Genomic DNA, 17,100 nt, shown 5'->3' on the forward strand with positions numbered 1-17,100 from the left:
ACCACAGAGCCGGAGTGGGACTCATTTTCAGCCCTGGAGTTTCATGCCTCAGACCGGCCCATTTTAGTTCACGACCAACATTATTAATATAATGTAATAACAACCTTAATATGTACGTCTGCAAAAGTGCACTGTTCTCTGTACCCTTGTAATTCTGTGTTTTTAGACTGTGTGGACTCAAATGCTCCTGTGTAGCCTAGCCTATAGGTGGCTGCCATGGTGCTACTATGTGCAGTAGGAGTGTGCGGAGACGTCATTATCTGTATCTGTTCAACAAACACAATTATCTGTATCTGTATTAGGATATGACACCGGAAGTGGGCTGGGCTTATGTCTGAATATTTTTTCACCAACAATTATTGTCCCTTCAGAGCCTCAAATTGATTTAATATTGGCATATTATTAATAATGAGATATATTTTCCTCATACTGTAAGCTACTTCTCATCTGTTTCTCTCTCTCATTATAAGTTATGAACTGTCTGAGCCCCTACACGTTTGACTGGGGGACATTGAACATTCAGAGTCTAAAACAGTAGGCCTATTACATCACAGTAAATCATAAACTTGCGCACTCTTTTTATTTTTAACTATAGTTGTATGATCCATCGATCTAGATAAGATTTATTTTTCCCGTTTATTTCCCTCTTCTCTCTCACTCTCTCTCTCTCTCTATAGGCCTATCTCTGTCGCGCTATCTCTCTCCCTATCTTTTTTAATTTCTAACTTAGTTCAATGAATAATTACTTTGGACTAGGAAACAGCGTTTTATAATCTAGTGATGTAAGTGATCAACGCACAAAAACTAAACTTTGTTTGAGCAAATCTCTTAGTTATAAACAGATTGTATGAACTAAACAGGCGGAGTCTTTGCAGATCAAATATTTAAAGATCGATTTTATTAAATGAATTACACGGCCCGTTGCCATTAGAGAGACGCGGTTCACGTTCAGAGATTTGAAATAAATTAAAGTCAGGAGGGACTGAAGGTGAGTTGGGGTCAGAAACTTCCAGCGGAATGGAGAGAGACCGCGGCTCACGGGGCCATGCATACATGCAGCCGGTCTTTCTCTTCTAAGCCACGGCAGCGGAGATGAACAGCTGATAGGTGCGACTCAAGTTAAGGCAGAACGCGCTGCGTCAATTTAGTGCATGATAGGCAAAATAAATAAATAGTTGTTTCCCGAATGATTCGGGAAGTAAAAATATTCGGATCGATCTCATTATCCGTGCTCATCGGAATAAATGTTCGGATTCGGGCACATCCCAGTGCAGCCGACGCTCCAGTCGCCATTGTCCCGAGCATAGGCCTACATTGAAAATAAATGACTGGGGGCTGGCACTAACTTTTATGAAGCCTTTGGTATGAGTGCAGAATTACAAGTTATCTTCTTTCACCGCGTAGTCCGACATGGAAGACATGCTGCTAGTGAGAGACACGCAGCAGGGCTAGGAGTCCTTAGTTCCTGTTTCTGCTTCAAAATAAAAGTCATCTCACGTTACGCCAGTTAGATGCTTTTAATGTGAAACTGAAGCTGTATGAAATGGTCAGTTTCCATTAGCAGTAACTTAACTGCGGACTAATAATATGATTTTTAATGCACCAATAGGTATAATGATATTTTAACCCAGTGCCATGACTGGGCCGGCCCTCGCAGCCCAAAAACCAGAGCGGCCCACCGGGAATGCTCCCGGTTCTCCCGATTAGCCACTCCGGGCCTGGCCTACCAGCTTCTTACTTCATGAGAAAGCATATTCACAACTCACAAGTAGATCCAAACACCGGACAAGCACTAAACAAAAACAAGTCACACCTGTAAGATCTGCTAGTTGGCTCTGATTTGCCTTTTCAAACTCTTGAATGTTTTCCTACAATGGGGAATAATAGTGAAACATGACAAAATGTATAGGATGCTAAAAAGCATTTAATAGGTTTGTGTAGTGAAGGAATAACGTAACACAATGAACACATAGGAAGGAGATTTACTGATGAATAGGCTGAGATTGATTTAGATAAATTGTTGGCATTCCTCTTTGCCATTAGCATGGAGTTTGTGCAGCATGAAATGTGTTAAGTTTAACCTACACCTTCTTGCTCTCAAGCCAAATGCACTTTATGTTTGGCAGCACCTTTCTTTATTTAAACAAAACTCCCTTTCAGTTTAGAATGAGCATTACATTGCCTCGCACAACTGAAGTAATCCTTTGCATAGTTTCGCAACCTTAAAGCAGCAAGACAGAATAATGTGCCTGGCTTTGGCTGAATATCAGTCACTGCTGTTGCATATTGTAAAGATTAGTATTATGTAATGTAATATATAACTCATAATCTAGATTATGAGCAGGCCCGGAGTGGCTAATCGGGAGAACCGGGAGCATTCCCGGTGGGCCGCTCTGGTTTTTGGGCTGCGAGGGCCGGCCCAGTCATGGCACTGGGTTAAAATATCATTATACCTATTGGTGCATTAAAAATCATATTATTAGTCCGCAGTTAAGTTACTGCTAATGGAAACTGACCATTTCATACAGCTTCAGTTTCACATTAAAAGCATCTAACTGGCGTAACGTGAGATGACTTTTATTTTGAAGCAGAAACAGGAACTAAGGACTCCTAGCCCTGCTGCGTGTCTCTCACTAGCAGCATGTCTTCCATGTCGGACTACGCGGTGAAAGAAGATAACTTGTAATTCTGCACTCATACCAAAGGCTTCATAAAAGTTAGTGCCAGCCCCCAGTCATTTATTTTCAATGTAGGCCTATGCTCGGGACAATGGCGACTGGAGCGTCGGCTGCACTGGGATGTGCCCGAATCCGAACATTTATTCCGATGAGCACGGATAATGAGATCGATCCGAATATTTTTACTTCCCGAATCATTCGGGAAACAACTATTTATTTATTTTGCCTATCATGCACTAAATTGACGCAGCGCGTTCTGCCTTAACTTGAGTCGCACCTATCAGCTGTTCATCTCCGCTGCCGTGGCTTAGAAGAGAAAGACCGGCTGCATGTATGCATGGCCCCGTGAGCCGCGGTCTCTCTCCATTCCGCTGGAAGTTTCTGACCCCAACTCACCTTCAGTCCCTCCTGACTTTAATTTATTTCAAATCTCTGAACGTGAACCGCGTCTCTCTAATGGCAACGGGCCGTGTAATTCATTTAATAAAATCGATCTTTAAATATTTGATCTGCAAAGACTCCGCCTGTTTAGTTCATACAATCTGTTTATAACTAAGAGATTTGCTCAAACAAAGTTTAGTTTTTGTGCGTTGATCACTTACATCACTAGATTATAAAACGCTGTTTCCTAGTCCAAAGTAATTATTCATTGAACTAAGTTAGAAATTAAAAAAGATAGGGAGAGAGATAGCGCGACAGAGATAGGCCTATAGAGAGAGAGAGAGAGTGAGAGAGAAGAGGGAAATAAACGGGAAAAATAAATCTTATCTAGATCGATGGATCATACAACTATAGTTAAAAATAAAAAGAGTGCGCAAGTTTATGATTTACTGTGATGTAATAGGCCTACTGTTTTAGACTCTGAATGTTCAATGTCCCCCAGTCAAACGTGTAGGGGCTCAGACAGTTCATAACTTATAATGAGAGAGAGAAACAGATGAGAAGTAGCTTACAGTATGAGGAAAATATATCTCATTATTAATAATATGCCAATATTAAATCAATTTGAGGCTCTGAAGGGACAATAATTGTTGGTGAAAAAATATTCAGACATAAGCCCAGCCCACTTCCGGTGTCATATCCTAATACAGATACAGATAATTGTGTTTGTTGAACAGATACAGATAATGACGTCTCCGCACACTCCTACTGCACATAGTAGCACCATGGCAGCCACCTATAGGCTAGGCTACACAGGAGCATTTGAGTCCACACAGTCTAAAAACACAGAATTACAAGGGTACAGAGAACAGTGCACTTTTGCAGACGTACATATTAAGGTTGTTATTACATTATATTAATAATGTTGGTCGTGAACTAAAATGGGCCGGTCTGAGGCATGAAACTCCAGGGCTGAAAATGAGTCCCACTCCGGCTCTGATTATGAGGAATGTATCAGGCGTAAAGGTCAACTCCAGGGGTTTTATACTTTGCGACTACTGTATATTCAACTATGCAATTTAATGGCTTGCTTCCAAAGCTTGGAGCTCTGACCAGGCAAGTGGGAAACAGACTTATACCAAAACGTTATTGTTTGATTTTGTTTGTCCTGATTGTTTAGTTGTGGTAAATATAAAAGATAAAATAAAGTTTGAGAAGAGCTAATAACATGTAATCATCAGGTCGTATAGGCTATTTGTACCTCCAACGGCATTTTTCTAGTTCTGGTCTAAATTTGAATGCCAGGGGTCCTAACAGACAACAGAAAACATATATGGCACCACAATGCTGGGAATATCCTCTGTTCCCATACTGCTCTGACCACACACATGCCTCTTGTTGCTATATTTATTGCACTGTTTGGCCTTCTCTGTAAATAATTAATGTCACATTACATTTATCCAGTTTTATTGCTGACATCCTGTTCCATTTCTCCTTCTCCTCACTGTTTCTCCTACTTTTATTCTCAGTCATTTTAATTTTCTCTCTATTCTCCCCATTCCCTCGATCTTAAAACAACCATAATATTTCCAGACACAAACAAAACACAAATTATAACAATACAATGATAAACACTATTTCATTAAAAGGTCTTCAGACAATAGGCTATATTGTACTTCAAAATAATAGGAGGATGGCTCAACAACGTTACCCACTTTTCTTTATACAGCTAAATAAATAAACTTGCCCTGCCTTCTGAATTGAGAGATTTTGGAGCAGAGTTGAAGTTGTCTAATATAAAGTGGAGCAAGGGCAAGATTGATGATCACACACCCTGGATGTAGGAGTTTCCTGGGAGCATGTGAAGGCAACATACTACGTCGCCGTCGCTTTTGACGAATCGCGCACGAGCCGGGGCACCTCCCACCCAGGAGCCGCTGGAGGAGAGACGCACTCACACAGCGGAGTTCAGCCCGTCTCTGCCCGCAGCCAGCAGTTAGCAGCTAGCTAACCCCGCAGCAGCAAGGCCACTACTGCGGGAAGATGGCGACGGAAAAACAGAAACACGAAGGAAGAGTTAAAATTGGACATTACATTCTCGGAGACACGCTCGGAGTGGGGACATTTGGGAAGGTGAAAGGTACGTGCGACTGTCGTCTTGACGTCTGTGTGGTGCATCCTGCCATCTGAAAGATGGTGGAGCATTTTTTTTTTATAGCTTAGCTGCTAGTTTAGCATTTTCTATGAAAGCTAACTTGTCGCAAACGTCAGGAAGGCAATGCAACTTGTTGTCAGGCTAGTTAGCTAAACTCGTGCATGGAAAAACCATGCCGTTTTGGGTAAAAGGTGAAGCTGCAACTGCCAGCGAAAGCCACTAAAAGCAAGTTTAAAAACATTAGCTTCTAGTTAGCCACTAATTTTTCTGTTCGCGCTTGAGCTAACCGGAGAGCCACAAGTCGCTTGTCAAGAAGACAGACACCGGGAAGTAAACCCGAGGTGCATTTTATCATTTCGACTCGTGTCGTTTCATTATCCCATCTTTTAAACATAAACTAAGAAAATCGTGGACTATATTTGCTCTTAACGTGCTGTATTAACTCCTTCTGGAAATAACGTAATGTTTTTCAAGATGTTTGTATGGAGGGAGTGGGTGAAATCCTGCCCAATCTACGCCCAGTGCAGTCAGTCCACAGGGCGGTACTATCAGTAGTGTAAATACACAGCTTAGCTTGTACCAACAGGCAAAATACCATCTGGATTTCAGAAAACTATAATTTATTTTTATTTGCCCACATTTTGTTTTTCAGATGTGCCTTTGTTGTTATAGACTGGTCTGGTGTGAATGTTAGAAAACTCTTCTGCAGCTGGTACACCAAGTAGCCTAGTGCATTCTGTCTCCTAGGACGACATGATTAGGCCCTAATATAGCTGCATACCCGACCAGACTCTCTCCTAAAAAAGCAGTCACAACAACCACTGGTTGTGTTTACAGTCACTTTATTTTTGCTGTGAGTCATCTCGCTGCACTCATTTTGTGCTTGTTGTTATGAGTAAGATGTCCACAGTTTTCCAGAGTTTTTGCTCTATGATAATGCTTTTGTTGACTCAGTTAATAGTTGACCTCCAGCACAACTGGTTAATCAATAGCAGCTGTTGACTAACTCCTATATGCAAGTGTGTGTGCTGTTAACTTTCCACCATCGATTTAGAATGTCATAGGTTTTTTTCTGTGTGTGGTAGATTTATTCTGATTTGTTTGCATAACTTTTCTCCTGGCCACTGCTTTTGAATATTTCTGTTGTCACGTGGAATCCTTGCAACATTACGTCAGTGGTGTTTTTTATTTATTTTTTACTTCAGATGAAGGATTACATGTTTGGATTTTAGATAAAACTTTAACCTTCGGGGGTTGCGAACCTCCTTCAAAAGCCATTGACCTAACCACAACCTAGATATAAAACTCATTTTGCTTGGATTGTTTTTTAAAGTTGTAAACAGTTCTTGGTCTGCTGTCCTGAGGGTCGTGATTCCAGACGCTTAAAGTGTCTTGCAGATGTACTTTAAGCTGTCACAGATAAAGTGGCGGCTACAATCAATATTTTTGTATTTACAATAAGTCAAAAGGCTACTTTGTATGTGAACGGGCTCGCTCGGAGTCATAACCCCACAGAGAAATATCACTCGACTCTGCACATCCTCTCATCGCTTTTGTGCATTTTTGTTAATTTAAGGTTTTCTGGCCTACAATTTAACTGTTTTAGTTCACTGTCAGTCAGGTTCTTTTAGCATAATTTCTAAGCAAAAAGCTTTGTAAAAAAGTACTGTACACGGACCTGCTCAGACTAGTTGGTGAACATTATGGAGCATTAAGTAGCTTTAGATTCAGAAGGCAGACTATGACCATATAAATGTTCATTTAGCTCAGTGTCTACTGAATGTGTAAATATGCAACTTTTGCTCAAATGTGACGTTCAGCATATAAACTGTTATAGTGATATATGTCATTCATTGTTGAGTTTACAGCTTGAGCCCAAACAAAACAGTAAATTCAGGTTTAAAACAAGAATCGTTCCTAAAATCCTGAAAAGTTTTCATTTTGAAGATTACAAGGTTTACATCTCAAAAGGACAATAGTTTTTCATCACTTCATTCATTTTTTTTCCTACAATTGTGCTACATTTTCAAATGTATTTTTTAATGTCCTGGGTTGTAATTGCTATTCCACATGTGCACCTTTGTCTCGCAGTGGGCCAACACGAGCTGACCAAGCACCAAGTGGCGGTGAAGATCTTGAACCGACAGAAGATCCGCAGTCTGGACGTGGTGGGAAAGATCCGGCGGGAGATCCAGAACCTGAAGCTTTTTAGGCATCCTCACATAATTAAACTGTAAGTCCTAGATTACACCCCTACTCGCTACTCCGTAATCCCCCCTCGCCGCCACATTAAAGCCACCCACTGAGCTATTTCCAGACTTTAATGGTGTGTGTTTTTAGAATACATCCAATATCCGTCTGACCCAGTCTCCTCAATCCTGTGGCTCGTTCTGCTTTATTGCCTCTTTAGGTAATAAAAAAAGTAAGGTCAATGTAAGTTGACATTACTTTTTAATGTTACAAGAATGTGCTTTATCTCTGTCTTTTGGGATACCTGTTGTTCAAACTCTTCTTCTGTAAAGGTGAACTATGTAACCTTGGGTGTGTCAGAGAAGTGATACATTTTCTAGGGTATACTCTAAGGTAACTGAATAAACAAACTTTCTTCACAGGAAAATGTGATCCACGGATCACTGTTTGGTGTTAGAAAGCTACCTTAAAAGTTACTATTTTGTTTACAAACATATTATAGTCTTACGTTTGGTTCCAGGTGCCTCAAAATAATTTTATTTTGATTTAAAAAAACTTTGTAATTACTATAAGTGTATTTGCTATGTATGCACAATAACTCACAGGTCTGTCTAGTGCAGCTATTTAAATACAGCAGGGAAGAATTGACTTCCTCCAATCCATTTGTGTTGCTGTCACACATTATCTGTCCTGTTTACAATAGTTTGTGTCCCTCCTGACATCTGTATTGATATATGACTGCGTGATTTTGAGTCATTATTTAACTCCTCGTGTCTGAACTGACTGTGACAATAATCAAGAGGTCAGCTCAGTATGTAGTTGTTTCTTTAATGCAAAGGTGCGTCAAGCAGTAATGGTAGCAACTGCGAGCGGGAAGTAAACACTCTCACTCATTTGGCAACGCAAAAATGCTGCAGCAGTACACTGACTGATCTATAAATATAGTTAGACATTTTTTGAAGTACTTCCTGCTTGGTATGTGAAAGTCCACACACAGGCCCCATCCAGAGGCCAATGCCACAGCTAAGGGGGGTCTGCACTGAGTGACCAGGAGGTGTGGCTAATTGCCTAAAATACCAGCTCCATGTCATGCATGCACAAGAATGTAAACTCTGTTTTGTGTGCGCGAGAGACAGAGATCCTATCTTTGACGGGACGGACAAACACTGGAGCAGACTGCATAACATTGCCTTGTCTGACCTGAATTATGTCTAGAGAAGACAAGCAATAAAACGCAGCGCTGCTTCAGTTTGTTTACAGGATGTGTTAATGTGGTTATCATGACACCAATGAGGAATTAATGAGTATCTGTCAGATCTGCTCAAACCTCAGTACCTTTGTCTTTGACAGTCGTTTCTACAGAAATGTCAGTTGTCCTGTTAGCTCTTCCTGTTCCTTGATGTTGAATATGATAATGGGATTTACAGTCATTCCACATACCAGTGGCATAAATGGGCAAATGCACCGTAGTCTATCTGAGCAACACCAAACAGACTAGGAATCGAAAACCAAGTCATACTGTTGCTCAGGCGTTTTACTTGAAATGTGTATGTATTGTATGTCCAGTGTGGACCCCAGGAAGAGTAGCTGCGTTTGCAGCATTAGCTAATGGAGATCCCTTTAATCAACAAACAAGCTAGAAACGGAGGCACATAAATATGCCATGGGCCTCCAAAGGCCCGAGGCTGTTATGGCTCCATGATCTTATAGTCTACCACTAGATGCTGCTTTTAGATCTCAGAGATGCAGGACCATTTTAGTCAATTTTGCTGGGGAACCTGGATACCAAATCCCAAATAACAAAAGGAGATTTAGTAACACAAATGTTTTGCTCTGTGCAAATGATGAAATGATTCCATGTTGTCGATCCACATGTCTTCAACTTTGTGTCTATGTCTGCAGGTATCAGGTGATTAGCACCCCTACGGATATCTTCATGGTGATGGAGTATGTCTCGGGGGGCGAGCTCTTCGACTACATCTGCAAAAATGGAAAGGTATGACACTGGAAAAGCACTTTGAATCGTCTCTGTATGAAATGTGTTCTTTAAATAAACTTGCTTTTCCTTGGAAAATGGCTTATAGTCGAGTATAAATGATGTCCCACATTTTCATTCCCTCCATCCATCTTGTTATATGTGCCAGAAGTTGTGTATCTTATTATCAATGAGGGGACCAGAAGACAGGAGTGCGTTGTGTGTGCTTGTTGTTATTGGCAGCCGAACACTTGTTAGGAGGTGACGGAGGCGCTGCTTGCTTAGTCAGCTGTGATGTTCCAAGAGTGAGTCACGGAGAAGATCACACCTAATGGATAATTTCTACCTTGACAGTTGGAGGAAAAGGAGAGTCGCCGTCTGTTCCAGCAGATTATTTCAGCAGTGGACTACTGCCACAGACACATGGTGGTGCACCGAGACCTTAAGCCTGAAAATGTGCTGCTGGATGCACACATGAATGCCAAGATTGCAGACTTCGGTAAGTGAGCCTCGGTCCCAAACTCAGCAGTCCTAGCAAGTGACATTATATTTTAAATGAAAATAATTGATACAACAGTTAACTACTTGGTTCACTAAAACTAAATGAAATGTACCATATGGATTTTTATTTCAGGTGGACAGGTAGCAGATTGTTAGGAGATATTCACTGATTTAAACCAAAAGCTATTTTTGTCAACAAGCATTCTCTAGAATTGCTGACTTTACCTTTTTAATTGGGCTATGGAGCAATGTTTTTTATTAGCAGATCTCTGCATTTTTTGTAACATGTAGTGATACACCAATCGGATATGCTATATCATTATCAAGCTGGTGCAGACTTTATGAAGTGCATTAGGTATCCGCCCATATGTGACTTGACCTACGTTTAAAAACTGTTTCTCTGTCAATGTCATGATAAAGTGTTTCCACTTCACTCCTAAGGTAACTGCAAGAGAAGCATTCCTGGACTCATGTAACCTCACAGAAATTCTTGTAATAATGGATGTTGACCATGTTGTTACGGGATTGCTCGATTATACAAACATCAATTATCAACTGAGTCTGCAGCAGCTTCCCTAGTCTTGTGTCAGCTTTATAGCGACTTTCGGCTCATTGTTAATCGGTTTGGCACCACAATTTTACTGCTTTGGTTCACTCACTGCTTTTATGGAGTTTGTTTTTCGCTGCGGTAAGAATATGTTTTAAAGGGAAAAGCCCCTATCCCCATTTCACTACTGACTCAGCACCAAACTGCAGACGGACAAAGATAGTGACAAACTGCTGAAAAGAGTGGAGCATCTATCAGCTAAATAGACAGATCTTTTCTTCAGGAATTGGTAAAGAGCAAAAAATGCTGAAAGATGTTGAATGTTGCATTTACAGCTGCCTGGTGGACAGAAACATGACTCCATAATGAACTCTAATGTCACCATGTAGCTGTAGGATGTGTAAATATGCAACTGTTTGCGAACACGTAACAAGTCAGTTTTGTGCTCTTGTTCTTCCGTGCAGGTTTATCAAACATGATGTCAGACGGAGAGTTCCTGCGAACAAGCTGCGGCTCTCCAAACTATGCTGCTCCTGAGGTCATCTCAGGAAGGTACGGACACTGACATTGAAAGAGAACTTTTAGGCATTTTCCCCATGACATCCCACTGCAGCATGTTGCATAATAAACCTAGTCAAAATGTTACCGTCATGATTTAATCCGATTTGTTTCTCTTAACTGGTCCTTAGGTTATATGCTGGTCCAGAGGTGGATATCTGGAGCAGCGGGGTCATTCTGTATGCCTTGTTGTGTGGGACACTTCCCTTTGACGATGACCACGTGCCAACGCTCTTTAAGAAGATCTGCGATGGGATGTTTTTCACCCCGCAGTATCTGAACCCTTCGGTAATAAGCCTCCTGAAACACATGCTACAGGTGGACCCCATGAAGAGAGCCACCATCAAAGAGATACGGTGAGAGGATTAACACATTCACATGATTAACAGGCGTAGTTATTTTGTTTTGTCTAGATTCTAGAGCAGATTGTCTTTTTCGACAAGTGAATATGTAAAAACTAGTCCTATTGACACGGCTGCTGTACAGTTCTCTGGTTTGAGGAGCTGTCACGAGTATTTAGAATATTCCGCTATTCGTTCGTTAGGTTGGTGTTCGGTATTAGGGAAGCTTAGCTGGAGTATAAAAAATGTCCAACATAATTTGGGAGTAATTACACATTGGCACAAGACTAGCTGTGGATCAATAAAGTTATTGATATTTGCTAGACATAACCAGCCAGCTAACTAAAGCTAACACCTAGCCGCTAACACCAAGCCAACTCCGCTTCACAAGAGGGCAACACAGCACACCCACGCGGAGATGGCTTGTTTTAAGAGGCTTATTTACAGGGGGTTAGCTCTTGTTAGCTACCTGCCTAACGCTAATATTTATCTCTGGCATGTCTCTAGTCTAGTTGCTGTTATTTGTGCAATGGGCGATTTGCCTGTCACAGGTAGGCCTAGTATAGAGCATTATTTACACAATTTTGCCACCTACTGGTTCCATTTAGAACTGCAAACACACTTAACAACGTTATGCTTAACATTGGGATTAATATTGTTGTTTTTAACTCTGTTCTTTTTGATGGAACCAGTATTCGAATATTCATACGAAACAAAAGGGTGTATTTGTCGGCTGTAAAATTCGGGACAGCCCTAGTAGTTTGTTTTATTTAAAGAAAGAATCATTTTCCTCCCACAGAGAAGACGATTGGTTTAAAGAGGACCTACCCAAATACCTGTTCCCCGAGGACCCCTCCTACAGCAACAACATGATTGACGACGAGGCCCTGAAGGAGGTGTGTGAGAAGTTTGAATGCACAGAGGAGGAGGTCCTCACCTGCATATACAGCCGCAACCACCAGGACCCGCTGGCGGTGGCCTACCACCTCATCATCGACAACCGTCGCATCATGAGCGAGGCCAAGGATTTCTACCTGGCCTCCAGCCCGCCCGACTCTTTCCTAGACGAGCACATGTCCACGTCCGGGGCAGCTGCTGTGCCCGTGGTGGTCAAGCCCCACCCGGAGCGCGTGCCCTTCCTCTTGGCAGAGAGTACGCTCCCCAGACCGCGTCACACTCTGGATGAGTTGAACCCCCAGAAGTCCAAGCACCAAGGGGTTAGAAGGGCCAAGTGGCACCTAGGTATCCGCAGTCAGAGTAGACCAAATGATATCATGTCAGAAGTTTGCCGTGCCATGAAGCAGCTGGATTATGAGTGGAAGGTAAGGAAACATAGGACCAAGATTGTGCTCTATTTGAGAAGCTAAAATGTAGTAGAAAGCAAATGGAGTCACATACTTAAAGGGTCACTAACGTTGGGTAAGTCAGATAAGTGAATATTTAGTAAGGTATATTCTCATAACTGAATTAAAGGAACTTTACTCAAAGGAAAATTGGATCACTGCAACACTGTTTGAAGTTAGAAAGCTACCTTAAATATAACTGTTTCACTGTTGTAGTTTACAGCAGCAGGGCCCACAGTTTTGTTTACACATGTATTCTATTCTTACGTTTGGTTCCAGGTGCCTCAAAATAATTTTGTTTTGATGTATGATTATAGAAATGATTCAATACGAAGACATGTAGTCAAAATGGTTTTGTAAACTTACTGCAGGCTCTGCAAATGCAAACAAGTACCCCTTCCCCCGAAACTGCATAGTGCTCCTTTAATGTTGGGATCATGTTACCTACCTGTTCATAACAATGTGTGATTTCAGAGTACCTTTCAATACAGTCATTGTTTCTCCACCCTTCCAAACTCTTCCAGGTTGTGAATCCCTATTATCTACGTGTGAAAAGGAAGAATCCCATCACCGGGATGCAGACCAAGATGAGCCTTCAACTCTACCAGGTGGACAGTAGAACCTACCTCCTAGACTTCCGTAGCATAGACGGTACGTGTGGGAAAAATACACTGATGTTGCTTACATTATATATTTACAACAACCAGTTTTGTAAGTTAATTCAGTAAAATTAAAAAAATATATAACCTTGTTTTCTTGCTCTCTAATGTAGTTTTCATTATTTAAACTAGCCTTGTACCACTTCAGTTTTGTAAAGTTTATAAGCTGCTAACATTGATAAGATATTCTGATAAGCCCTGAATTCAGCTCCCTGTATGTAGTTTGTGTTTACCTAGATTTGGTCCTGTCTCCATAAATAATTGACTCAGGGCTGAGGACTTGGGCTTTTGTACAGTGTGTGTGTAGGTGCGCAGCGCTACCTCAAAGGAAAATTGGAGATAAGAGTTGTTATAGGCCATTAGCGTAGCACAGGCATGCTGTGTAAAGGGTACCAGACAAAATGTTGGCTTCAGGTTACAGCAAAGTCAGCCGACAGCCGCAGTGTTTGTGATCCGCTGCTGTTGTATGTGAATGATATTTAGGTTTTAAGAGAATGCAATATGATGTTTAAGAGATGATATAAATACTAAAAACATTATTTTGTTTTTTTCTAACAACCATTCTGTGTCTTGTGCTATTCAGATGATATGTTGGATCCAAAGTCTGGAACTGCTACCCCTCTCCGCTCTGGCTCTGTGGGCAACTGTCGCACCACTCTTAAGAACGATGTGGACGGGGCTGAGGCCCCAGCTATGTCTAGCTCTGTGCCCGCCATCTCCAAGGCAACAGAAGGCTCCTTAGCTTCATCGTTGACCTCATCCATCGACTCGGGAGGGGCCGACAGCGCGACTATCCCTCGACCGGGGAGCCACACCATCGAGTTCTTTGAGATGTGTGCAAATCTTATTAAACTACTTGCACGATAGCTTGCAAAACAATCGCTAGCCTTTTTTTCCTATCCGAGTGTCTTTATAGCAATAAGCATGCAACCGATTCATGGCTCAATTCATCCGGCTGAGGATGGAGAGATTGTTCCATGGCACTGATGCAGGTTTGCGTTCCCAAAGCGAAAGAGATATATACTGAGCTGGCAGGGAATGTAAAGGGGTAACAGGGAAAGATGAACGACAAAGCTACTTAATAGCTAGGACAGAACAACATTTAGGTTACAATTTTCTGATCAATTTAACAGCAAATTTCCACATCCAAACGATACATATTTGCCCAAGTGAATACACTGAATTACCTGTACTGTAGCCAGTCAGTGAGTGTCAGTACAGGGAACAAGGTCAAGGTTTTGCCTGCAGAGAAGGAAGGCACCGATTGGTCGATGCGTCTGGTATTTGGGTGGCGGTCGTATAGGATGCAGGAAGCACTTTTGCACAAGTATCTTTAAATACCTGCTGCTCTTGTATTTCTCTCAGTGGGGGAACAGAGGGGATAGTGCCGGTCTATCGGAGTGCTGCACTGGCTATAAAGAGGGTTGTCAAGCCCGTCACATTCATTGGACTCTGAAGAAGTGCAATGACCCTTCTATTTCTGTCTTGTGTCAGGGACGAAAAGAATGCTTCATCAGATTTAACTTTGGTTTTCTTTTCATTTTTGGTGATTCTGAATTTGTCAGAGACTAAATTGTCATAGTTTTGTCCTTGTTGTAAACATTTGTTTGAGATCTGTCTGTCCCCTACATTTTTATATATAAAGACGTGAATATATTTATCAGTGCGTTAAGTGGACGCAGTGTTGGTTCTATTGGATTTTTTTTTCTTTACTACAATAAGATCTATTGCTGGATGGTCTATATTTTCCTTTTTTTACTGTCTGGTTTTTAAAATCAATATCACAATTTTGTTTCCTTCAATCACAAATATACTTGATTGTCTGTCCAGATAACTATAGCCTGCTTTTTACCATTTAAGAGGTATTTTGCCATGACAGTCAAAGTCTAGAAATATATCATTTTCAGTGTCACATATTAAAATGACAAGTTGATTTTGACTTTTTTTTGTTGCATTTTCTTTTCTTAGATTAATTATTAGGATTTGAGTTTGATTACTGAGTGAAATGCCTTTTGCCTACATTCAATTTGTAAATGCCAATCCATCACAAGTGTATAGGCCGAAGGGCTCAATTTGAAAATGAGAAGTAGCAACTACATGCAGTGCATAGCAGTTGAATTCATCCAAAACATTGCCATTTTCTGGGATATGTTAATGATTTGACACATTCCCTTAAAGGTGAAATTGGTTTACATAAGTTTAAACCCGAGACAGACTAGTGAGCTTGGAATGTGAAGTCCTGCTGGGTAGAACGCAACTCTGATTGAAGTAAAAACATCACACGCGTTAAGATCATAAATGTGTGGATGATTTTTATATTTGAGTAAAAAAATTCCAACGCAACCTGATACTTACAAGCTCATCCAAGTCTCAGATGTCTTGAAACACCAGTCTGATCCATTTCCTACAGTCTTACAGTTTTATGTGGTGTCTGTTGTTTGGCTGCCTTATTATCAGTACTGTTAATCAGTGTTTATGTTGAAATTCATTGCTGGTCAGAATTATTGGCATCTTTTTGCAATTTTAGTGATTTAAGTCCACCAATTATGTTTTCAATTTAAAATTCACTTTTAATTTTTTTTTAAATGATTGCATTGCAAAAAAAGTAAAAAAGACTGCTCAACTTAAAATATTCATCTGATTATGTTGATGCCAAACTATTGTAGACCTCAGTGACTGCTACCAACGTTTAATTACAGTAATTGAAAAAAATTTAAAGTAAACCAGTTTCTCATTTCATAGTCCTCATTTTCGTCTTAAGTCAATTATAATCGGCTTTTAAATAACTTTGCACATTCTACCTGTAATATCAGACACTTAAAAGTCGGAGGTGTTAGCAGTTGGTCTTGCTTTCCATTGTTTAGCTCTCCAAAGCTTTAAAAACCTGTTTCTATAAATACTTTTACATTCTAAAGATATAATGCAACAAAAATTGCCAAGGGTGACAATAATTGTGATCGTCTCGCTGTCTTGAGGGACAAATTTCAGACTGAATTATTTTTGTTGATATTTGACCTTTGTGTCTGTTTTAAACTAGAGTTTATGGAAATAGTGATCATGGTGAGAAAGACAAACTATGGTCCTGCAAAGATATTGTAAGACTAAACAATTTCTTAAGTTTTAAGAGACAGTTTCGAGGTCTGATTACAAAACCTATCATGGATGGTTTTGCAGGAAAGATGAATGTGTTCAAACCGGGACCTTTTTTTTGAAAAACATATTATGGAGTTGTCTAAGTGGACAGTTTGCAGATCTGTCAGTCTTATCTGAACTTCTTCAAAATAAATATTGTTATATTTTTGTTTGATGTGTAAAGGGACCCTTCAAGATTGAACAGTGTAAATCTGAATTGACAGTGTTGAAATCATTTGTATTCACTGCCTAATAAACTGCTAAATTGCACACGATTCTGCTGATGTTTCTGCATGCTTCCAGTCTTTTGAAAGCTTTGAGGATTAATTAGACCACATGAAGTTGAACCTTCATACCAATTTAATGTCACATGAAAAATATAAACTGTCTATCACAAGGTCATTAAAGTCCTTTGTTTTTAATACATTGAGAACAATATTGGTTCATTTATTTTCAATTTGATGATAGATAGATAGATAGATAGATAGATAGATAGATAGATAGATAGATAGATAGATAGATAGATAGATAGATAGATGGATGGATGGATGGATGGATGGATAGATGGATGGATGGATGGATAGAAATCAGGAAAAAAAATCCTCAGTTGTGTCTTTGGTGCCACCTGGTGGGGAGGAAG

At 40.5% G+C, this 17,100-nt stretch overlaps 1 protein-coding gene across 1 annotated transcript; it reads left to right on the forward strand.

Moving 5' to 3' along the window:
- The first annotated feature begins 5,036 nt into the window (after positions 1–5,036).
- prkaa1 (protein kinase, AMP-activated, alpha 1 catalytic subunit) lies at positions 5,037–16,724 on the forward strand. The gene is made up of 9 exons (XM_080046340.1): positions 5,037–5,199; positions 7,306–7,447; positions 9,307–9,400; positions 9,734–9,878; positions 10,892–10,979; positions 11,117–11,341; positions 12,126–12,648; positions 13,194–13,320; positions 13,912–16,724. Exons 1-9 carry the CDS (start codon positions 5,103–5,105, stop codon positions 14,193–14,195), a joined length of 1,725 nt encoding a protein of 574 aa, XP_079902466.1. The 5' UTR covers positions 5,037–5,102; the 3' UTR covers positions 14,196–16,724.
- Positions 16,725–17,100: the final 376 nt, after the last annotated feature.

The sequence above is a fragment of the Ammodytes marinus genome (assembly GCF_949987685.1).
Source record: "Ammodytes marinus genome assembly, chromosome: 18".
NCBI lineage: Eukaryota > Metazoa > Chordata > Actinopteri > Uranoscopiformes > Ammodytidae > Ammodytes > Ammodytes marinus.